The 23,127-nt window shown below is 45.8% G+C and overlaps 3 protein-coding genes across 12 annotated transcripts; all 3 read left to right on the top strand.

Moving 5' to 3' along the window:
- Positions 1 to 4,947: 4,947 nt before the first annotated feature.
- On the top strand, positions 4,948 to 18,134 carry LOC100838541 (WD repeat-containing protein 7). 9 transcript variants are annotated; one of them, XR_001405229.2, is made up of 10 exons: positions 4,948 to 7,687; positions 7,766 to 7,869; positions 8,472 to 8,541; positions 10,881 to 11,687; positions 12,613 to 12,815; positions 13,109 to 13,232; positions 14,401 to 14,607; positions 17,040 to 17,149; positions 17,353 to 17,492; positions 17,667 to 18,134. XR_001405229.2 is itself a non-coding variant. In XM_014896944.2 (9 exons), exons 1-9 carry the CDS (start codon positions 4,988 to 4,990, stop codon positions 17,396 to 17,398), a joined length of 4,371 nt encoding a protein of 1,456 aa, XP_014752430.1. In that variant the 5' UTR covers positions 4,948 to 4,987; the 3' UTR covers positions 17,399 to 18,134. The 9 variants fall into 9 exon arrangements, 1 of the variants encoding a protein (XP_014752430.1); XR_001405230.2 differs by having other exon boundaries at positions 17,660 to 18,134; XR_001405233.2 differs by having other exon boundaries at positions 17,040 to 17,325; positions 17,419 to 17,492.
- On the top strand, positions 17,715 to 20,317 carry LOC100838245 (agamous-like MADS-box protein AGL62-like). 2 transcript variants are annotated; one of them, XM_010235633.3, is made up of 3 exons: positions 17,715 to 17,856; positions 18,467 to 19,314; positions 19,402 to 20,317. In XM_010235633.3, exon 3 carries the CDS (start codon positions 19,473 to 19,475, stop codon positions 20,031 to 20,033), a length of 561 nt encoding a protein of 186 aa, XP_010233935.1. In that variant the 5' UTR covers positions 17,715 to 17,856; positions 18,467 to 19,314; positions 19,402 to 19,472; the 3' UTR covers positions 20,034 to 20,317. The 2 variants fall into 2 exon arrangements, with proteins under 2 accessions (XP_010233935.1, NP_001288320.1); NM_001301391.1 differs by lacking the exons at positions 17,715 to 17,856; positions 18,467 to 19,314 and having other exon boundaries at positions 19,473 to 20,033.
- A 161-nt stretch (positions 20,318 to 20,478) lies between these two features.
- On the top strand, positions 20,479 to 22,117 carry LOC100837946. Its single transcript, XM_024460442.1, has one exon. It carries the CDS (start codon positions 21,012 to 21,014, stop codon positions 21,468 to 21,470), a length of 459 nt encoding a protein of 152 aa, XP_024316210.1. The 5' UTR covers positions 20,479 to 21,011; the 3' UTR covers positions 21,471 to 22,117.
- Positions 22,118 to 23,127: the final 1,010 nt, after the last annotated feature.

Below are 23,127 nucleotides of genomic sequence, written 5' to 3'. Positions count from 1 at the left end.
CCTTCTGCACCTGCGGGTACCTCGTACGGGCGTCACGCGGCACCGTGCTGACAAAGTACACCGAGTGCTGCACGAGCCGCTTGCGCGGTGCCGATGCTGCCGGCTCGGGGGTGGTCCTGGGTCCGAGGCAGTTGCCGGGGGCTGTTCAGCCCCCCCCCCCCGCAGCCTCAGTCCCCAGAACATCTTCCTCCCTCTCGGCAACCAGCACCGAGCTGACCACCCGGTCAGTCGCCGCTAGGTAGAGTAGTAGCGGCTCGCCCGGCTTGGGGGCGACGAGGACGGGCGGCGACTTCAGGTATTGCTTGAGATCTTGGAACGCCGCCTCGGCCTCGGGGGTCCAATCAATTGGACCCTTCTTCTTCTTCACCTTGAAGAAAGGCAGGGCGCGTTTGCCCAATCTTGAGGTGAAGCCGCCCAGCGCGGCAACGCAGCCGTTGAGGTGCTGGACATCCTTCACCATGCGGGGAGCCTCCATTTTCTCGATAGCTTCTATCTTTTGTGGGTTGGCTTGTATCCCCCTGTGTGAAACCAAGAAACCCAGAAGCTGGCCCGAGTCTACACCGAAGGTGGACTTCTCAGGGTTCAACTTGAGTTTGATCCTGCGGAGGTTATCAAACGTCTCTCGCAAGTCATCAATCAGCGAGTCCCCGCGCTTTGACTTGATGACGATATCGTCCATGTAGGCCTCCATGTTACGGCCTAGCTTGGGTCCCAAACACTCGCGCAATATGCGCTGGAATGTTGAGCCCGCATTCTTCAACCCGAAAGGCATGCACGTGTAACTGTAGTAGCCAACCGGGGTGATGAACGCTGTCTTCTCCTCGTCTTCGACTGCCATCTTAATTTGATGGTAGCCGGAAAAAGCATCCAAAACGCACAGCAAATCACACCCAGCAGTGGAATCAACTATTTGATCGATACGGCGTATACTCCTCGTCTTCGACTGCCATCTTAATTTGATGGTAGCCGGAAAAAGCATCCAAAAAGCACAGCAATCACACCCAGCAGTGGAATCAACTATTTGATCGATATGGCGTATAGGGAAAGGATCCTTGGGGCATGCACGGTTGAGATCAGTAAAATCTACACACATGCAAAGTTTATTTCCCGCCTTGGGTACTACTACAGGGTTAGCTAACCAAGTGGGGTACAGAACTTCCCTGATAGCCCCTACAGCCTTGAGCTGGTCCTTCTGCTTGACGAAGTCTTTGCGCTCCTTGCTACTCTGAGCTGGTGCTAGTAGTGAACTGTGACTTAGTCCCCCGAAAAACCGAACCCAACCGAACCAACCCCTTGACCGTTGGCGAGAGTCTTCCTTTTATAACCAAGGGGATACCACAGGTGCCACGGTGCATGGATTACAAGTGGCGAGCAGGGTGCTTGGGCAGCTCCTCCTCGGTGTGCTGGCAGACATGCAAGAGCACCAGCCCCGCAACTAGGGGTCTAATACCCTATAAACTAGCTCTGGGCAGCCACTGTTTGCCTGATTAGACGGATAACCCCCCTCCTGTTGGCTCAGTAAATGCGTCTTGCGCTACACTCCTCGTCCTGGCGACCCTGCACACTGGGCGCCTGCCGCGCGCCCACGTGGCGCTGCTGCTCTGTTTGCTCGACCCCGCCTTCGCAGCAGGAACCTGCACCCGGGAACGCCTCCTCCCGACAAGTTACCTCTCGGGAAGCGCCCAAGCGAGATTATCCCTCGAAGCCCCGCTAGCCCTGCCGAGCTGGTAGCTTGCCGGGCAGCTTGCGCGTTGCCGCCCGGGGTGCGGTCCTCCCAGGGACCAAGCGATGCGACCCACGCGTCGTGCAGTGGTGGTACCCCGGGTGCCACTGGTGCGACACTCGACGAGAAGAGCGGGCTCATCTCCAGCTACTCCTCCGAGATCCAGCAGTTGGGGCAGCACCTCGGGGAGCAGGCCATGGCAGCCGAGGCTGCGGCAACGCGAGCACTGTCCCGGGAGAAGGAGTTGCAGGAGCAGCTCTAAACCCAGGAACGCGAGTTCCAAGAGCAGCTCAAGGCCGCAACCGACGCCAACGCAGCCCTGAAGGGCGAGTTGGATGTCGCGAGGAATGATCTTCGACAACTCGACGAGGAACACTCAGAGAAGGCGTCGAAGATCTCCTGGCTGAAGGACGAGCTCCAGAGCCAGAAAGCGGAGACCGAGCTCGCCCGCAGCAACCACGCGAAGCTCGGGAACCATTGCCAAGAAAGCACGGCCCTTCTCCGCAGGCTGGCGGAGGTGGGGAACGAGTCACTGGCAAAGCTGGGGGTACCCCCGACAGCCATCGACGGCAGCGACGTCACCACCCTCATCGTCTTCTTCACGGAGTTCGTGGGAAGGCCGTGGAGGACCGCATCCGCAGCTTCGGGGACCGACAAGTGAGTGTTACCGCATCTCAGGTTGCCGGCGCCATCCTGCCGAGGGTCCACCAGGCCTACCCGAAGTTCCCCTTCGAGACCATCTTCAACGACTGGTCGCCGGAGGAGAACAAGGAGGAGGACGCCAATGCTGTCAACCGCTTCCTCGACAAGATGGTCGCACGGATGACGGGGCAGGCTGGTGCTAGTGACGATGAGGAGGAGGCCGCCGCCGAGGAGACAACCGCCGCCGAGTCCGCCGCCCCAGAACCACCCCCCGCATAGCCGCTCCTTGTACTTTTCATTTTTCCCGTTTTCGTTTGTACTCCTGCAACTGGCGCGAGGCGCCTTACTTCGTGTTAGCCCTTTGACACTTGGAATGTTTTCTGTGGACTCGTTCGACTGAATTTTATTTTATCCAATGTCATTTTACTTGCTTGTCCGCCTACGACTAGCTTGCCGGGGAGGGGCTCTGTTTTTCCCGTGATCTAACCTTGTGAACCCGGGGACTTGCCAACTGCGTGCCTGGCCAGACTAGGGACCCGGGATGAACCCGTGGTGCCAACCTAGGGCCAAACAGCATCGGCTAGTCACTCCGCCTGCGGGTTAACCACCCCAGCGCACGCCTCCGGGACGGACCCGCGAGCCACGTGTGGTGGGCGTAGTCCCCCCGCAAGCATCCTTCCTACACTCCGGCTACACGGGGACTGAGCTTACCTCGGCAAACCAGTGTGATTAAAGGAAGAACTAAGGACTTGAACCAAAGTACTTAGCTTTCCGTTCTCTTTGCTCTTGGAGCACCTCGTTGAGAGCCGTGGCAAGGACGTGGTCGCAGTGCACCCTCCAGCGGCATACGCGGAGGCACGCACCACCACCGCGTCTTCGCGATACCTCTCATCTCTTGCATTGCCATTTCTGGTGTCCTTCCATAAGAGATGTGGCAGGGCCGCGATGGTGGGAACACCCTCAGCGACAAGCGCAGAGGGATGCACCACCATCGCCTCTCTGCGACATCTATTGCTTTCTTGCCCGTTGCTGGTATTGCGCTTGCTCTGTTCTTTAAATAGCCACACTGTTGCCCTTGCCGCCACGTGCGCGGAACCACCGGTTGACGCGTGGAGGCACTGGCCCTATCTCAGAGTCCTGCATCAAGCCTCGAAGTAATTGCCATATACGGACAACTTACCCGCAATACGACGACACCCGCGACTGCTCCACAAGCGTCACAGTGCGCCTTCGTCCCCGCCTTTACCCTACATGTTAGACTCTTGCAAAGCCCATAATTTTTTTCGAAATACACGAAAAGGACAACACTAATTGGGTAAACTCCTTCCGCCCATCCCACGGGCACAGAAGGGGGTCGACCTTAGGCTTGGGTGTGAGCATCTTTTCCATTCCATGGTGCCGTGCCGGCAAGTAGCACGTTGTGAACAGGTTCACCAACTGCTGGTCCTCGTTCTGGGGCGACCCGAGAACGAGCTTGGTTTTCAGAGTTCCGGCAGCCCCCTGCTCACAGCCAAGGATGAAGAGACAATTCTGTGCACCTAGAGCAGGAGACAGAAGCTCACGTTAACAGCAAAGCAAAATACTTACTAAAGAAACACTTATCTTTATTCAACTTTGTGCTAGCGGATTACAATCGGGCCTTGCCTGGCTACACTAGCTTAAAGAGGCACGTTGCCGCAGCGTCACCCGTGGGTAAGGCACCACTGTTTCACAGGTAGAACTTGCGCAGGTGCTCAAGGTTCCAACTATTGGGCACCGGCAAGTCTTCTTCGGTTTCCAGCCGGACAGCCCCCGATCTGGTCACCTGCACTACCCGGAAAGGACCTTCTCAGTTTGGAGTCAACTTGTTTCCGGCCTTCGTTCCTTGTATCCGGGCCTTCACAGGACGAGGTCTCCAACCTCGAGCCCCCGGGGACGGACTCTCCCGTCGTGATAACGACGGAGCCCCTTCTGGAAACCTGCAGCTCGCATGGCAGCCCGGCATCGAATCTCCTCGATGAAGATAAGGTCGTCAATCCTCTGCGCGTGTTGGCTCTTGTCACCATACGCGCGTACCCGAGGTGACCCATGCTTGAACTCGAGGGGCAACACAGCTTCTGCCACGTAGACGAGGGCAAACGGAGTTTGGCCCGTCGCCCAACTTGGTGTGGTCCGTATCGACCACAGCACGGGCTGGAGTTCTTCAACCCAGTGTTTCCCATGGCCCTTGACCTTGTCAAAGGTTCTCGTCTTGAGCCCCCGCAGTACCTCTGCGTTGGCACGCTTCACTTGCCGTTGCTCCTTCGATGAGCGACTGAGGGGAAGTGAATTTTAGTGCCCATCTCCTCACAGTAAGCTTGGAACACCGTACCGGTGAATTGCGTGCCATTGTCGGTGATGATGTCTTTAGGCACACCAAATCGGCACACAATGCTTTTAAAAAACTTGATGGTCGCTTGTGCTGTGATAGCTCGGACAGGTCCACCTCAAACTGTGGTCATGCGGTCGGATATACCCGCGGGTACCCGAGACCCGTGTCGGGTCCGGGTCTGGAAAATTTTGCCGGGTGCCAACCATAATTGGAGATGCTCTCCGCGGGTCGAGTCCACCCCGCTGTGCTCCTCCCCTCAGATCTCTCCGCCCATGAAGTGCCACTCGGTGGCTGCGCTCTGGTCGCCGTCGCCTCCTTCCCACCACATCACCGCCGTCGCCGCAACCCCTGCCGCGCTCTTCACCGGCGCCGCCGACGGCACCGTCCTCCACTGGCCTCTCCCTCCTTCCCCGCCCTTCCACCTGCGTCCCTGCTCCCTTCTCTGCGCCCACGCCGCCGCCATCACCGCCCTCTGTCCTCTCCCCTCCCCCGCCTCCCTCCTCGTTTCCTGCAGCGCCGGCGTCCTCTCCCTCTTCTCCGCTTCCGCCTCTCTGCGCTGCCTCCGCCGCCGCTCGCTCCCGCCCTGGGCCGGTTCCCCTTGCCTCGTCGCGCCCCTTCCCTCCTCCTCCTCCACTTCGTCAACCCTCCGTGTCGCGATCCTCTGCCACGCCCACGATGACGGCCACGGCCACCGCCACGTGTCCGCAGTTGTGGTCATCGACGCTCGGACCCTTGTCGTTCTTCACACCGCCTTCCACGGCGCCCTTTCAGTCGCGCCCCCGAAGGCAATCACTGTCACGGTCAACAGCGACGACAATGCCGTCACTGTTGTGCTGGCTGACGCGCAGGGGCGGACACAGATGGTGCCCGTGGTGGAGGTCTCGGCCATCGAGGGCGACTCACCGAGGCGGCTCAGCGTGAGCTCCTTGTCCAGCGTTGCATCCGCAGAGGCACCGGATGGTATGGTGGAGGCCGTGGCTTTATCTGATGATGGGAAGGTCGTTGCTTTGGTGCTGAAGACGAGCTGTTTCTTGAAATGCGTTCTCGAGGGTTCCTTGCTGGGTGAAGTGTCTCTGGCCAATACTTCACTATGCAACGAGGAGGATGCAGGGGTCACGGGTTGCCTTGCTGGAGGTTTTTTTCTCCATGGTGGGGAGTGGGGATCCCGGCATTCGGAGGATGGCAGCGTGGTCAGGAGCTTGGTGTTGTGGAGTAGCAATGGTGGTGCCATGTTGTACAGGGTTGTGGTTGGTACTCCATCGTTTGTGTGTGAGGCTGTATGTGCAATCCCTAGTATTGCATCTGAGCAGGGACAGAGGTCATCAGTGCAATGTTGCCAGATGGACAACTGTCTTATTAGGGTGGAGTCTTGCCCGTATAAGATCTGTGGTTCTGTGTTGTGGAAACCCCATATCTCCATATGGTCTATGAATCAACTAGAATTGAGTGTTCCAAAGAACGCAGAGAACCCACCTTTCAGCAAAGTTCTTGGAGAAGGCAGTCTCCAGGGAGAAGAATTTATGTCAGAACCCTCTCATTCACTGCCCAAGTCAGACAATGGATTGGAAATTAGTTCACATATGTGCTCATCATACAACGATGGACCGGGGAGGTATGGAAGGACTGTGTCTTCTTCAATGGTACTTTCTGAGGATTCTTATGCTCCATATGCTGTAGTTTATGGTTTCCATAATGGTGACATAGAAGTTATCCGATTTCTCAACCTGTTGCCAGCTGCAAAATTTGGTACTGGAGGTGCTTACCCACATATTTCTGAAAGATTTTTTTTGGGGCACAAGGGAGCAATTATTTGCTTGGCTGCGCACCATATGCATGTGCACTCTGACTCCCGAAGCTTCCAACGAGCACTCATCTCGGGGAGTTTGGATTGCACAATTCGTGTCTGGGATCTAGATGCTGGCACCCTCCTTTCTGTGATGCATCACCATGTCGCGTCGGTTAACCAAATAGTACTGCCACCAGCTTGGACTCATCATCCTTGGGATGACTGTTTTATTTCTGTTGGAGAAGATGGCCTTGTAGCACTTGTTTCTCTTGAAACTATGCGTGTTGAGAGGATGTTTCCTGGGCATTCATGTTACCCATCAATGGTTGCTTGGGATGGAGTAAAAGGGTACATAGCTTGTCTATGCCGGAGTCTGCACTCCTGTAATGATGCAGGTAGCATATTGTATATTTGGGATATGAAAACAGGTGCTCGAGAACGAATTGTTAGAGGGACGGCATCTCAATCGGCATTTGAACACTTCTGTAAGGGAATTTCCAGAAATAAAGTTACTGGTGGCTTCTTGGGAGGGACAACTTCAGCTTCTTCCTTACTTGTTCCAGTTTTCAAAGAGATAACCCTTCTTCAATCTGATGGAAATAAAAATGGACATAACATTTCATCTGTATCAAAGAACTATCACAATGCTGCAGATTCTGTTGCTTTGAGTGCCCCTACTGCACATGATGTTAAGGGGAAAACACCAGCTCCAGATGATAGAGATAATTCTGGATATATTTCAGGAAAATTTGGCTGTGCCCAGATCATTAACAAAAGAAGAAAGTATCGCATAAAGTGCTCCTGTCCATATCCTGGCATTGCAAGTCTGAGATTTGACCTCACAGCAATCATGTCTGCGCAAGGCATGTCAAACAGCAATAGTGATAGGCATTTAGGAGACCAACTTTGTAATGATCATATCAAAGAAACTGTAAAGCCTGGAGCTTTTGATAATACTTCTCGGGGCCATGAAATGGATAGCCCATCTAGAGAGTCATTGGAGGGCCAATTACTCCGATTTAGTCTCTGTTTTCTGCATTTGTGGGATGTTGATTGTGAGCTAGACAAATTGATTGTTGATGAGATGCAAATTTGCAAGCCAGAAGGCTGCCATATAGCTACAGGGGTGGTAGGGGACAGAGGCTCGTTTACATTGATGTTCCCAGGGAAAGAAGCCACTCTTGAGGTTGGCTGTTTAGTCCATATCCTCTTTTCTTTAAGCGCATCTGAATTATAAACATGATTTTTTTTCTTTCCGTTTCAGCTTTGGAAGTCATCCGCTGAATTTTGTGCTATGAGATCGTTGACAATTGTTTCTCTTGCCCAACGCATGATCACGCTATCTCGTTCTTGTACAAATGCCAGCAGGTACTCGGTCACCTGTTCCTTAACTTTCATGTTTCGTTCATATTCTGCATAGTGCGAGACTGGAATCTTTCATTTGGTGTGCTGAAATCTCTAACAGGTTTGGCCGCTTGGTACATTTCCTGCATATATGTACTGAACCAGGAGTCTTAAGCTCTACCTGTGAAAATTAAATTTTGGGAACATCCCTAAAATGGATCTTTTATATATTTTTGGTAACCATCATTTATATTGTGCCATGTCCTGGTTCGGTTTGCCTACCAAATCTGACATCATTGCACTACTAAGTTGCTTTTCAAAATTGTGACAAATAAGGGCCTTTCTATTTTCGAGGTAGCATCAAACTTATGTCCTTACTCCTACCAGTGAACACCAAATTTTTGGGAACTTCCCTGAAAAACTGGGAGCTTTTATATATTTTTTTGTAACCACCAAATGTATTGCGGCGCCTCTTGGTTGGCTTTGCCCTATCAAATCTGAAATCATTGCACTCTTAACTTAAGTTGCTTTTAAAAATTATGATGAATATAGACCATTGTTATTTCAAGATAGCATCAAATTCATGTAGTTCAATGTTCTCATCTACACTTTTTCTCTTGCTTCAGTGCCTTGGCGGCTTTTTATACAAGACACTTTGCTGAGAAAGTTCCAGATATAAAGCCCCCATCCCTCCAGGTTCTACTATATTTGTTTCACACATCTGTTTCTCTCAGTCCTATGATTTTTTTTCTTTTTGAAACCAATTTGTTTGTTGATCTTTATATGTGAAAAAGCTGAAAACTGGAAATAATATTTCTGTTGTTTGCAGTGGCTCGTAGGAAATTAAGTGGTACTAGTTAAGATTCTGCTGAGATGAAGGCTTAGTTCATATCTGTGATACTGATTCCCCCAGCCTAGAGATATTGATATTGATTACCCCATAGTGATATTAAACCGTGCTGTGGACCTGTGTTTTATTCTAGATCAGTATTCACATGAGATATTGATGAAGGGCCAAACCCGCAGGTGAGGGTCGATCCATTGTTGGACCAATCTTTCACGACACTTCCACCTTGATAACTAGTTCAATACACGTACACGACACAAGAACCTGTGTAGGAAATATTCTCTCCGATGGAAATGGAATAAGAAAGCTAATCTAGACTAAAGTAAAATTCAACGTGAATAATTAAAAATAAACTTCCTAACTTGCTTCACCCTTCTTCAATAATTTTTCTGGTGGCCCCCATCCTATTGCCTTCAGGGACAGCAAATCTCGTGGGATTAGGGATTTGGTAATGATCTAACTGCTCCTCTCCTTGTGTGGCAGAAACAGAAATGAAAAGTCTGATTTCCTCCTAGAAATCAAACACGTCCCTTTTCCAAGACATGCCCCAAAATCAGGAAAACTTGAGCCAAACTTCTCTTCTGCTTGCCAAAATTAAACCACGAGTCTTCTCTTTTATCTCCAAGGTGATCTGCCGTTAAAGAATAAGAAGCGCCTCTTGGAATATCTATACACACATGCAGATTTTTCCATTTAATATGTGATCTTTTCCTAGCTGACGTTGCACCATCTTCTTTTCTATCTTTCCTTCTCTTGCTTCCAGCCCAACGAGTCCTTTCCGGATGCAATAAGTAGTATGCTTGTTTAGTAAATCAAATTATGGATACCCTCGTACTTCTCATCAGCAACATTACCTTGGTACGCGTGGTCAGACCAGATACTTCAGGTCCAAAATAGATGTCTTAGCTGCATTGCTGATACTGCTTTGTCCATTTCCTATTTTTGGTCAATGCCAATGGGCCATACTTTACTAATAATAGATACTCCTTCTGATCCTAAATTTGCACTAAAACAACGATAACAATTTAGGATTGGAGGGACTACGTAGCCTTGCACATTCAAATGTCATCTAATGTACTGGACATACACTTGTTAAGTGAAACTGTAACTTTCATGTTCTGTAGAGCTGGTTAGGACACAGTATCTTTTACCTTTGAGAAAAGTATATTTTTGGTCCCTCAATCGGCATCAAAGTCTAGAAATGGTCCCTCAATCTTATACATTTGGTGCGTCAATTGGCAAACCAAGGATACTTTTGGTGCCTCTCCCGGATTTCAAACGGTTTTGACCCACGTTGAGCGGTTTACCCCCGAATTTTCCACATCAGATGGCTCGATGTCATTAAGTTCCTTCCAGAAATTGTCCCTGAACTTGAAATTGTATACATTTTAGCCCTCAACTATGCATTGTGCATTGTGGCATCAGACGTGGAAAATTGATAGGAAAAACGGCGCTATGTGGAGTCAAAACCATCCAAAACAAGAAGAGGGACTAAAAGTATCTGTTTTTTTTTGCCAATTGAGAGACCAAATGTATACGATTTTGAGTTGAGGGACCATTTCTAGACTTTGCTGCCAATTGAGGGACCAAAAATATACTTTTCTTTTTACCTTTTGTACATAAATACATCTATTTAATAGTCTGCATGATTAAATCAGAATTTCTTGATTTTAGAATTTGCAATGCTGAATTTGTAACAGTATGATAGGAAGAGTTATTGAAGAATAACTTTTGGATTAATGCCAGCCCATGATTTCAATCACTTATTATATTGCAATAGACTATGCAATCATATGTGATGGCATGTTTCAAATTGCATTTGTATTCCATATATACTATTTACTACAATCCATAGGCATCGATTCGCGGATTTGTTTTAAGCAGTTCATGTCCATACTCCATGGTCTTATCATTTTCATCCTATAGCTGTCCTGTCAAGACTTGATTAGTATAGAGTGCAGACTTGCTTCTGTTTTAGCAAGGATTTGAAATGACCATCTGCTTCCGTTCTGCCTATACAGGGTACCCCTGTGTCATCTCATAAGTTCATTTACGCATCTATCATAGGAAATGAATCTATCTAAATTTGTATTTCCTTGCACCTGTGCATACTTGTGTTTTCTTGCTACATAAATGAAAGCACCGCCATGTGCTTTGATTTCTTAACTAATTAGTATGCGTATTACAGCTTCTGGTGAGCTTTTGGCAACATCCTTCTGAACATGTGCGAATGGCTGCCCGCTCCTTATTTCACTGCTCAGCTCTTCGTTCTGTTCCACAACCGCTCCGCATACAGAGAAGCAAAATACCTGATGTCCACTTGTCTCCATCTGATCATATGGACAAGCTTATCCCAGCGATACAGAATGCCTCATTATCTAGGTATGGACAGTTGAAGGCAGATGGTGAAAATCTTGATAGAGATGCTGATGATACTTCTCAGATAAACTCATGGCTGGAATCATTTGAAAATCAGGAGTGGCTATCATGGATTGGAGGGACAAGCCAGGATGCAGTGGCATCAAATATCATTGTTGCAGCTGCTTTTGTTGTTTGGTACCCGAGCATTGTGAAAGTTAAGCTTGCAAAGCTGGTTGTTAATCAACTAATCAAGTTAGTTATGTCCATGAATGATCGTTACAGTTCAACTGCAGCTGAACTTCTAGCGGAGGGAATGGAAAGCACATGGAAAGCATGTTTGGGTACTGACATAGCTCATTTCATGAGTGATGTCCTTTTCCAAATTGAGTGTCTAAGTAGTGCACCTTCTAGCAATGCCATGTATAAAACTGCAGTTGCTGTTACAATGAGGGAGGCCTTGGTTGGTACTCTTCTACCAAGCTTGGCAATGGCTGACATAATGGGATTTTTTGGTGTAATAGAAAGTCAAATTTGGGCTACTTCATCTGATTCACCTGTTCATGTAGTTTCTCTCAAAACTCTCATCCGAGTAGTTCGAGGCTCTCCAAAGGCCTTGGCTCCTTATCTTGACAAGGTATGCATTTTTTGCGCATTGAAGTTTTCTTATAAATGATTGTTGTAGTCACTATGCATTGTGGCTTCCAACCTTATAAGAACAGTTCTTAGGAAACACCAGGTAGCTAAATAGTTGGCACATATGGTTGTTTTAAAAAGCACCCTAGTTCGAATCGACCTTTTTCATTGGTACAATGTGATATTGTGATATTTCTAGACCTCAAATGAGTGTTGGGAGAAATAAATTGGATTGCTTTTGATCAAACTAGAATGTCTATAGTAAGCTATGTGCAAACCTAACTGAATTCCTTTTTCTAACGGCCGAAACAATTGGCTAAGATAGTTATTTTAAGGGTCAACCAACCTGATCACCTGTTCCAACAAACTCCCAATCTGGCAGTTGATGAAGCTGAGGGATTTTGGTACATTATACTCCCTCCGATCCTAATTTGTTGTTGAAATATTACATGTATCTAGATGCTTTTTAAGAATAGATACATCCATATTTGGACAAATTTGAGTCAAGAATTTAGGATCAGAGGGAGTAGTTATTAGTATCTCAGTACTAGTTAAGGGTTTTACCAAGTTAGAAGCTTTCCATATACTCTCCTATTTTTATAGTTGTTTAGAAAGTTTCAGTGGAAACCCATGGAAATCTTCTAATATTTTAGAAAAGTTTGAACTTTTCTTACCATACGACAGTGACATGTCGTGTCCACACACTATATACTCCCACAGTTTCGAAATTTCTGTATACTTGGGTTTGTCCTAAGTCAAACTTTGTCAACTTTGACTGAGTCTGTAGGCAAAAACACCAAATACATAGGACACCAAACTAGCATTATTAGGACTAATATCAAATATATTTTCATATTGCATTTGTTTGGTGATATATATGTAGACTTTAATAATGCGCAAAAGAAAACCCTTTCTTTATTTTACAGGCAATCAGCTATATTCTACACACAATGGATCCAAGCAATTTAATAATGCGCAAAGCTTGCATTATTAACTCAATGATGGCTTTAAGAGAAATTGCACGTGTATTTCCAATGGTTGCTCTCAATGAATCAATGACAAGATTAGCTATTGGTGATGCTATTGGAGAGATCAACAGTGCCACAATTCGTGTTTATGACGTAGAAAGGTACAGTCTTTCAAGTGGTTGAAAGTTGGTTTTGTCGAGCTATTAAATTATGCATCACCAATGCTATACTGACTTGTGAAAGTTCATTGATATTATATGTTTCTTTAGGCCCAAATAATATTTTAAATATTCTGTAGAACTGATTTTGAATTAAACTATGATATTACTTATACTCTTTGTTGCACTATTGCTGATTTATGATCATACACTTGAACTGTGAGTTGTCACCAAAATAAACTCGAACAAGTATGTGTTTTTTTGCGCTCTTTATCTATTATTCCATTTTTTGGCAGTGTCACAAAAATAAGGATTCTTGATGCATGTGGACCACCAGGTCTTCCAAGCTTTCTTGAAGGACCATCAAATACAACAACAACCATACTGATAACAGCTTTGAGTTTCTCACTGGATGGAGAGGTTTGATACTGTTATGCGCATACCAGAATCAGAATGCTTTTGAAGACATATTTCTATGTGTACATTGTGGCTATAGCTTATGCTGACTTATGATCATCTCCCAAGAGCATCTATCACTCGTGTCATAATTAAGTATTTTAATGTCTATCTAGTTGTTTTGTTGAACCTTGCATCCCTCCGATAATAAGTGTCTCAGATTTTGTACTGACTTAGTACAAAGTTGTACTAACTCTAAGACACTTATTATGGATCGGAGGGAGTAGCATTTATGACATGTTCGATACTACCTCTTTGCCAGAATAGTCAAATAGATGCTGCGAAGATCTGCATGCATTTCTTTGAAAATTAGCTACATGAAAATGTCACGTGCATATCTGTTATTGAATTATTTTACTTTATATAATGATCATATTAGATGAGAATCAAAGATCAAAATTTTGCCATAGAAAATTAGAAACCATACAAATTCGAAGACATAGACAATTTGTAACTATTGTTCATATTCCTCGCGGAGCTGTAGAATGTCTAGTCTATGGTTGATTTATGATACCTTTAATATAATCAATCAAGCTACTGCGTCTTTCCGTTCTGTTATGTATGGCTTGTTATAATAGGAGTTAGCCAATAGTTTAACTTTATTACAGATAAATGTTTGTATGGTGTTCGTTCTTGCACTACAAAGATAATCCTGTCATTAATTTACATAAAAGTTGGTTCCATTGCACCAAAAGATCACTAGCTTAAAGAGAATGAAGTTATTCTACCTTTAGATGGCTTATCATAGAAAGTACAGAACATTTATCGTATCTTTGTCCAATAGATTAATGTTCGGTAGTACTTGGGGACATGAAACTAATTTTATCATCCATAGATCAGTTCTAGAGCCAGCTTTCTGATTTATCAACTTTGCTGGTTCAAGCGCTTAATTTGTATCCCTTATTTTATGCCTATTGAAATGGATTTATGGCATACATTTTACATGAAATATGAAACTTGATGTACGGGTTGCTATTTGTAGAAAAAAAGGTTGTTGCTTTGCCAAATAATTCATTTATTATATGACAAAGACGGTCAGCTTTTATAAGCTATAGTTTGGTTCGAGCTGTAAATCTGAGGTACAGAAATTCAAGTTATGTTTTGACTGTAACTTTTCTCCCTTTTTACTTAGGGTCTTGTCGCATTTTCCGAGAATGGGTTGATGATTAGATGGTGGTCTCTAGGTTCAGCCTGGTGGGAGAGGCTAAGCAGAAGCCTTACTCCTATCCAATGCACAAAGCTTATCTATGTTCCTCCATGGGAGGGATTTTCACCCAACTCAGCTCGTCTAAGTATAATTTGTAACATATTGGGACATGATAGCCATCGAAATTCAGAGGTACCAATACTTTCTTCTTATTTTTTTTATATTGTTTGGTGTTGGTGAAACCATACTGTCACGGCATGTTTATTTTGTAATTGCCAGTCTTGCTAGGGCTGGTAGAGCCACAGAAGTGACCAGACATGTCTTGCTCTAATTTGCTAATTTCATTTGCGCGCTGCTTATAATAGCCGTAGCCAGTGCAGGATTTTGTATAATGTATTGAGTAAGTTCAATGGACCTGCAAAGAAATGCATTTGAATTCCATTTAAAAAAGAATGCATGTGAATTGCAAAGGTTGTCAGCAAATTAAGTTCATATAGCCAACTGGAATGCAGTTTTTGCCTCTATCAAATTGATAGTTGCAATTTACGAAGGATAGTGCTTTGACTGTACCATGGTAAGTAATTCATCTGATCGAACATAAGGGTTTCTAGTAGCAGACTAGCAGTCAGATGGCTGGAATTGGAATCCAGTCATCCTTATAACCAGCACAAGTGTGACTGTTTCACAATATTATGTGAAATACTTCTAACTATAAAAAGCTTCACTTTTCATGTAAGGCAGTATTTTCTGCAACTACTGGTTTCATGCTTATGTACCCAAGCAACTGTGAGGAAAAAGCTGGGGCTCATAAGGGCCAATTCAGTTAGCCCCAGCCCGGTGGGGATTGAAGGGGAATGCTGGGATTCTAGTTCAGTTTCCCTCCAATCCCCCTCAATCCCCTCCAAATACTATCAGGGAACCAGGAAACTGAACGGGGCAATCGGGTATAGGAACTAGGATGGTTCTTAAAACTAACCTGAACCAGGGTGTTGCATCTCATATCTGCGCCTGTTACCCTGTACTAAGTGGTAGCTTGGATTCTATGCTAAACATCTTAGCTAGACAGAATTCTACGTGATTGTAACTTGGATGATATAACGTATGAATGACATTCCCTTGCAAAACAAAAGTATGCCCATTGTCCTCCTGGTCTGAATGATCTGATTCTTTTTTAGAGACCATACAGAGAACTGCATGGTTGTATTAAGAAGAAAGAAACAAATGAATCTAAAGTCATACAGAAATTCTGTGGGGGAAATGCTGGCAAATAAATGCACGTCTGATAGGAAAAAATCTACGATCTCTCACCCGCACAAAGAACGACAGCGACGACCGACACCTATGGCCTTAGAATTTGCAGCTCTTTTGCTCCAACAATACACCAAGATTTCCTTGCAAAGTTCAATCTTGCCTGTGACCGTGTTGTGATTGTTGTGAACCTCTTTGTTTCCAAAGGATCCATGATGTAAGAATGGCGATGCTGTCAAACACCTTGCTTCTGACTCCCATATGCTTCCTCTTTCCATTCAGCCACCGATCCTCAAGCTTGTCTCTGATCTGCGGGGTACAATTACTGAAGTCAGTCCAGCTGAGGAAGATGTACTTTCGTGTTATGCAAGGCAGAAGGGACATATACTTCCATTCAGAATGCCCCTATTTATTAAGCCAATCTGCAGTCCAGCATCGTTTAGGAACAGTGAGCCACATGTAGGTTCTGATTCAGGCAATAACTATAGATTCTGCTACTATGATCTGTTGAAAACCTGAACTGGCCCTAACTGAACCAGGTGGCTCTAGATTTCGCTAATTTTCAAGACAAAATGGTAGTTTTTTATTTGAATTAGATGTGTTTCCAAAACCTACTGAATGTAAGCTAGAATTTTGGCACCCTCTTGCGGCAGATTCATTGTAGTTAAAGGAAGTATAAGGGATCTTTCTGACAAATAATAAATACTTGTCATAATATCCTAGTATAATAGTAACTAGAATTTTTTCCCAAACAAGTTGAGCTGAACAAATTGTAGATAAATTGCACTTCTATAAAGAATTGTTTGAGCATGAGGAATGTTGGAAAATTTTGTATTAAGTCATGCCTGGTGCTATGTGGGTTTATCCTTGTGATCTGGTCAGTTAGTTTCCAATATTGAATTTGTTAAGATAGTAAAGAATCATTGTTTGCTAGGATAGGAAGGGTTTGTTCCGACCTGTGGATCAAGGAAGCCAGTCCATGTAAATAAGCCCTAGGGCTGTCGGTGGATCAATAAGAAAACTGAAAAGGAGGCTTCTCCCCTCAAAACCTCATCCCCACTGTCCACCGAGCTATCCTGGACTCAGGACCTTGGCTGTGACAATTTATTAGAGAATAATCTAGCAATACCATGTATTCGTATTTTTAAGCTGCTTGTTTGCACAACAACAACTGATTGGTAGGGAGAGCATCGTTCTGTCTCCCTTTCTGTTTGGTGTTTGATGTGAAAGTATCAGCTTCAGTTCTTCATTATCTATAATATGTTTTAAGCACAAATTACTGGCTATACATTCCATTTAAACTTTGTAATTATCATTCTCTTCAATTCTCTTGATATTGATACTCTGAGATACATATTTGGTTTTGGGGTTTGCAGACTAAGACGAGGGAACTAGATGAGGCTGATAATCTGAAGCTGTTGCTACATAATCTTGATCTTTCTTACCGCCTTCATTGGGTTGGTGTCAAGACCATTAGACTTGCAAGGCATGGCCAGGAGTTGGGTACATTTCAGTTGTGATTAATGATGAGTTATCGCTTATTGATGATTTATGGATATTGTTGAGTTGCCTTGGAGTTTGAATAGACAGATGTGGTGAAGTGTGACCAGAGTTGCCCGAAGTTTTAGCCAAACCATCACCTAGACAAACATATAGTATCATGTAAGCCACTTCTCTTTCTTGTTACAGGATTATTGATTACATGAAGGTGTCTAGAAGGGGGTGTTCTGTTTAACTATCAGACTACGATTGCAGCGTGCTTTATGGTTGGCAGGGATTTGCATGCCACCATGCAGATCAGAGAACTTTGGAGTTACTGCCAACCCAAGGTGGAGTCTTGAGTTGCAGTCCCTTGCGTTAGAGATCAAATAATATTTGGTTGCTGCACCTGTTTAATTTGTTGTTAGAAATCAAATGATATTTGGTTCCTCCTGTTTAATTTGCTGGTCTAGCGACACTGAGATTTCAGTTAAGAGGCTCACGTTGCCTCGCATAGTGCTCAGGTCTGCCCATGTGGTGATGGCTGTCCAGTTCGCTGCCGTGGAGAGGTCCAGTGGTTGTCTCTGCTTAATATTGGCCTTCGGTGGCATCAATCTCTCGATGTCGCAATGTGACCTCGGTGGTGCGCCTTCGTCGGCATGTGTGGCACTTCATTACGTGCTAGGTGCTCGAGATTGTCATCAGGATTGATCGGTGAGCAAGCGGGTGATGGTTGTGTTTTCTACGTTGTCTTGACAGCGTGATTCCATTTGACGGACCAAACACTCCTTCCTGCACTTCTGGGTTGTGCTCATGGTGCTCAGTGCTAAGTATAATGTCTTAGTCATGTTTGTCTAGAACTTTGCTCGATTTCCTGGTACTGTTTCGGTTTCCCTTGTTCTTTTTGTGTAACTGTGTTGGTGCGTTGTTTTGTACAAGGATGTTGTATCCAGATTCTTTCATTTAATTGAAATGGTTAAAGCTGACTAATATCCACTCTATTTCACCTCAAAGAAGATTTTAGTTATTCTGTTTTTTAAGAAAACAATGTGAGACCTGGTCGTTATGTCCTATCAAGTTTAGGATTAACCATTGTCTATATGCAATTATTTTTTTGGATTGGAAGTAAGATTAGAACTAGTAACAAGCAATTCGTCAGACAGTTCAGTCTTTGCTAAGTTGCTAATAATGTAAACCATTCTGCAGTATAATTTGTGTGAACTGTCAGAACTTGCTCTCAATTAACTATAATTTGTGCGAGCGCGTCATGTTGTTACTTATTTGGCTGTAGTAACACACGCTTCTCTTTTCTGTTGCTTTTCAGGTTGTAATGTTGAGATGATCGGCAGAAGGGCATATTTCACTGAATTAGCAACACTGTTGTCAAGTCCTGATTTTCCTGGTTCTATATCTGAAATGTGTAACTAAGGTTGGTCTAAAGGGTAAAAGAACTTGTCAAAGAGTGCGGATTTCAAATGTGTAACTAAGGTGGGTCTAAAGGGTAAAAGAATTTGTTCGAAAAGATTGTACGGAGTAACTAGCATAATACCTGTTGCGTTACCATGAAACTCCAAACTAGCGAGCATATGATTTGCCGTCAATTCCTAGTAAATTGTGTCGTAGTTTGCTAGGTGATCATCAATTAACACCTGAACAACGTTTAGGCTTAGTTTCAATCCGAGAAGATTTGTGTACAAATCAGATGAGAGCAGGGTTACGCATTGGCCCCAGCCGTGTCGTATTTATTGCAATATGCGTTCTCCTTCGAAAATTACCGCGTCAATCCAACGCGGACTCTTCCAGTGAAAAAAAGGGCGTTGCAACTCGTATGAAGAATAGCGGTATGGTGATGGTACGATTCCAGGTGGCAATGAGAGACTCTCTCAGTCCTGGGGCGACGATGCAAGTCGTGTTTGTTTCAAACTTTCAATTCAGCCAGTCAGCCAATTTGAGAGATTTTGCAACTGGAACTCAATAGCTTTGCAGGGATCCATCAATTTTGTGACAGCCGCAATATTGAGGAAGTTATTTGTGGAAGGAAAAAGGCAGATGCGTGATCGTGAAACATTATTGCGAAGGATACGCGGTTGGGCTTAGATTTGGCCTAGACGCACCAAGGAAAGGAAACTTTTAATGGCAATGGGCGTCACCTTCCTGTCGAACCAAATTTTGGTAACCAATGCCCCCTTTCCCTTCTTCCCTTTATTTATACCCCGCCTGTATCTGTCTTCGCGTCTCACCGCAGCGCACCGCCTTCAGGCTTTGAGAGAAGCACAAGAGAGCAAGAAACAGAGCACCGGCGGCCGCGGCGTTCGATTCGATCAACGACCATGGTGCAGCCACGCGCAGTGGGCGAGAAGAAGACGGCAGGGAAGCGGTCCATCCGGATCCAACGGATAGAGAACAAGGAAAGCCGGCTGGTGACCTTCTCGAAGCGCAAGTCGGGCCTGTGGAAAAAGGGCTCCGAGATCGCCGTGCTCTGCCACGTCCGCGTCGCCCTCCTCGCCTTCTCCGAGGCCGGCAAGGTGTTCGCTTTCGGCAGCCCCTCTGTCGACGCCGTCCTGGGCGACGCCACCGGCGTCGCTCCTGCTGACGACGGCGCGGAGTGGGAGGCGGTGGAGGCGCTGTACCGGGAGACAGAGGGGAAAATAAAGGAGGTGGCGGCGGAGAGTTCGCAGATGGACGCCGTCGGGGAGAAGGTGCGGCAGGCGCAGGCGGGGGCGGGGAAGCGGTTCTGGTTTGAGGTGGACGTGGAGGCGCTTAGGGCGGAGGAGCTGCCCGTGTTCGCCATGGCTCTCCAACGCCTCAGGTACAACGTAGGCCGCCGCATTGAATCTTGTCTCAACTCCGCCGCCGCCAAAGTAGGACAGAACAGGTCACCCTTCAGCTAATTACTGGTGGCCTTAGACTAATTATGCCTGGTTTATTTCGTTCACGGCGTAGATGTGTTAGTGAAAGTTCTTAGCTGCTTCTGCCAGTAGGATTATAGTGTGTAAAATTAGCAAGGATACTTGATTTACCAGTCCAATTGAACGGCCAATGCATAATTTAAGCTTTCGTTTGCCGGTGAAGAGACCTTAAAAATGTTGATTTTTGTCTATCACCTGATCAATTGGTGGTTCGTATTTGTATAAATGCCATTAGAATCGTATTTGTATAAATGCCATTAGAATGATACTTGATTTTGTCATCAGAATTTCTAGATTTTGCAATCTGCAATGCTGAATTTGTAACAGTATGATAGCCGTAGGAAGAGTAGTCGAATCAGTCATTATATTGCTATACTGAAATGCCCGTGCCAACAAAATAAAATGATACACTCAAATACAAGCATCAAAACGTTCTATCATTGGTCTTCCTTGACGAGCACCAAACATCATTTTTAAGAATGTTTTTCCAAGACTTTCACTCTAGATTTTGCTATTCCAGAAAACAACAATACATTTTCTTATGAAAACTATATAGCATCACTCGGTCAAAAAAGTATTAAAATGAAAATGCTCCCGCAATGTACGATCACTTAACTTAAACTTTAACCACAAAATTTTTACTCTTTGACAAATTGTTCTATTTATTTGTTTTTTATTCATGTAGTTAAAATTTAAATATATAACCTAACAAAAAAATTAAATATTCTTTTAGCACACAATTCACATATTTTTTGCATCAAGCTTGTCGACAAGAATTGACACCATACATTTCCCAACAAATGAAAGTATTCAGTCCAATCCATCCATCCATCACTTGAACATCCAGTGCTGTCTGCCATTACGGACAATGTGTGTGATCTTTTTTTCGCTGTTAGCTTGAGCGAGACTTGACTTTTCTGAGTTACCTCTGGTGAGTGTGCGCTTGAGTCCGGCCGTCCGATGAGCAGCAGCAAGCTGAGGTGGCCGTGGAGGACGCCGATCAGGCTGGGCCGCTCAAGGGACTTCTATGTGCGGAGCGTCACGGGCTGCGCACGCTACGTCCCCACCGACCACGTATTCGGTGCCTACCCGGTGCTCGTGCCGGTGACGGCACCGCCGCCCAGGAGCTACAGCTGCGGCTCCGACTGGGGCGGGGACCTCCGGGAGCTCATCCGCGCCACGTCGCAGAGGCAGCGCGGCGAGCAGCAGGCCGTCGTCCTCCAGGGCAAGAGCACGGCGGGCCGGCTGTTGCCTTCCATGGCGCGGGTCGACGAGGATGCATCGTGTGATTTCGGCGGCGGCCGAGAGGAGGTACTCGTGGAGCCGGAGATACGTCGGTGGCAGCGGCGAGGGGATTTGCAGGGCGGCGGATGGCTTGTGGCACGGCCCGGCGGCCGCGGACGGCTCGCGGCGCGTTAGAGGAGGACGCGAGGTGGTGCCGAAGCAGCGGGGGAGAGTGAGCAGCGGCGGCGGTCTTGCGCGATGGCTGCAAATCGGAAAGAGAGGCGTGTGCTTGATCCAGATCAGGAGGAGGGGAGGGGGCGAGGACGGGGTCAGATCGGGAGGAAGGGGAGGGGCATGTCCGCGGGGGTGAGGGGGTCCGGTTTTTTCTCGCGGGCGGGGTTGGAGGACGACGGACCTACGCGGACTGGAAATTAATAATTAGTAAAGATATGACTATGTAGTTTTATCTGATGGTATGTTTAAAATTGCATTTGAACGGCAGTCGGATGGTTGGAATTGGTTTCCAGTCGTCCTTGTAACCGGCAGAAGTGTGGCTGTTTCACAATATTATGTGAAGTACTTGTCATAATTATAAAAAAGAAAACATCACTTTTCATGTAAGACGTTATTTTATGAATCTACTGGTTTCAGGCTGGAACTACAGCATAGTTATAACCTGGGTAATGGTGTAAAAATATTATGTGCCCAAGCAACTGTGAGGAAAAAGCAGAGACTGATAACAAGGTATATGAACTAGGTTGGTTCTTAAAACTAAACTGTCAACCTGAACCGAGTTGTTTGCATCTCATATATGTGCCTGTTACCCTTTAGTAAGCGGTTAGTTTTGGTACGCTGATCCCAACTTTGAACATCTTAGGTAGACATAATTGATCTCAACTCTAAACATCGTAGCTAAGGAAGAATTACATGTGATTGTAACTTGAAAGATATATTGTAGAAATGGCATCCGCTTGCAAAAAGATATGCCCCCCGTCTTCCTGTTTTGAATTGTCAAGCTTCATCTGCTAGCCAACGCAACCAAAATACCGATTTGATGAAAATGACTAGGCAATCCACTTATACACTACAACAACAACCCCCTCCCCCCCCCCGCCACACACAACACACATGCGTGAGGGAGAAAACGAGTCAACACGTGTAAACTCAGAGGTACGGCTCAAGAGGCCAATACGTGGACGGAGGGGGCGCGAGCAATTTTAGGATAAATTGCGAAAGTCAGGACTCGAATTACCATGTCAAGCTTCATACACTGCCCAATGCAACCAAAAGACCGATCTAATGGAAAGGGCTAGTCAATCAACTTATACACAACATGAATGACCTGATTGTTTCTTAGAGACCATGCAAGAGAAGGCATGTGTCATATTAAGAAGAAAGAATTACAGAAGTTCAACAGTGGAAATGCTGGCAAAAAAATGCATGACTCAAAAAAAGGAAAATCTATTATCTCTCACCCGCACCAAGAACGACAGCGACGACCAACCCCTTAGAATTTGCACAACCATACACCAGGACATGAAGGTTTTCTTGCAATGTTCAATCATGCTTATGAGCGGGGGGTGATTGTTTTTGAACCTCTTTGTTTCCAAAGAATCCATGATGTAAGAATAGCGATGCTCTCAATAGCACTTCCTTCTGATTCCCATATGCTTCCTCCTTTCATTAAGCTACTTATTCAAGTTTTCTTCGATTTGCGGGGCACAATTACTGAAGTCGGTCTAGCTTAGGAAGATGCTCCGGACGATGCTTACAACGATGCACCCCACAAGGAGGTGGTCAATATTATCGTGTTATGAACATATACTTTCTTCACAATGACCCTTTTTATTAA

The sequence above is a fragment of the Brachypodium distachyon genome, chromosome 1, assembly GCF_000005505.3.
Source record: "Brachypodium distachyon strain Bd21 chromosome 1, Brachypodium_distachyon_v3.0, whole genome shotgun sequence".
NCBI lineage: Eukaryota > Viridiplantae > Streptophyta > Magnoliopsida > Poales > Poaceae > Brachypodium > Brachypodium distachyon.
Note: the sequence above shows the minus strand (reverse complement) of the source record. Positions and strands in the feature narration are given on the sequence as shown.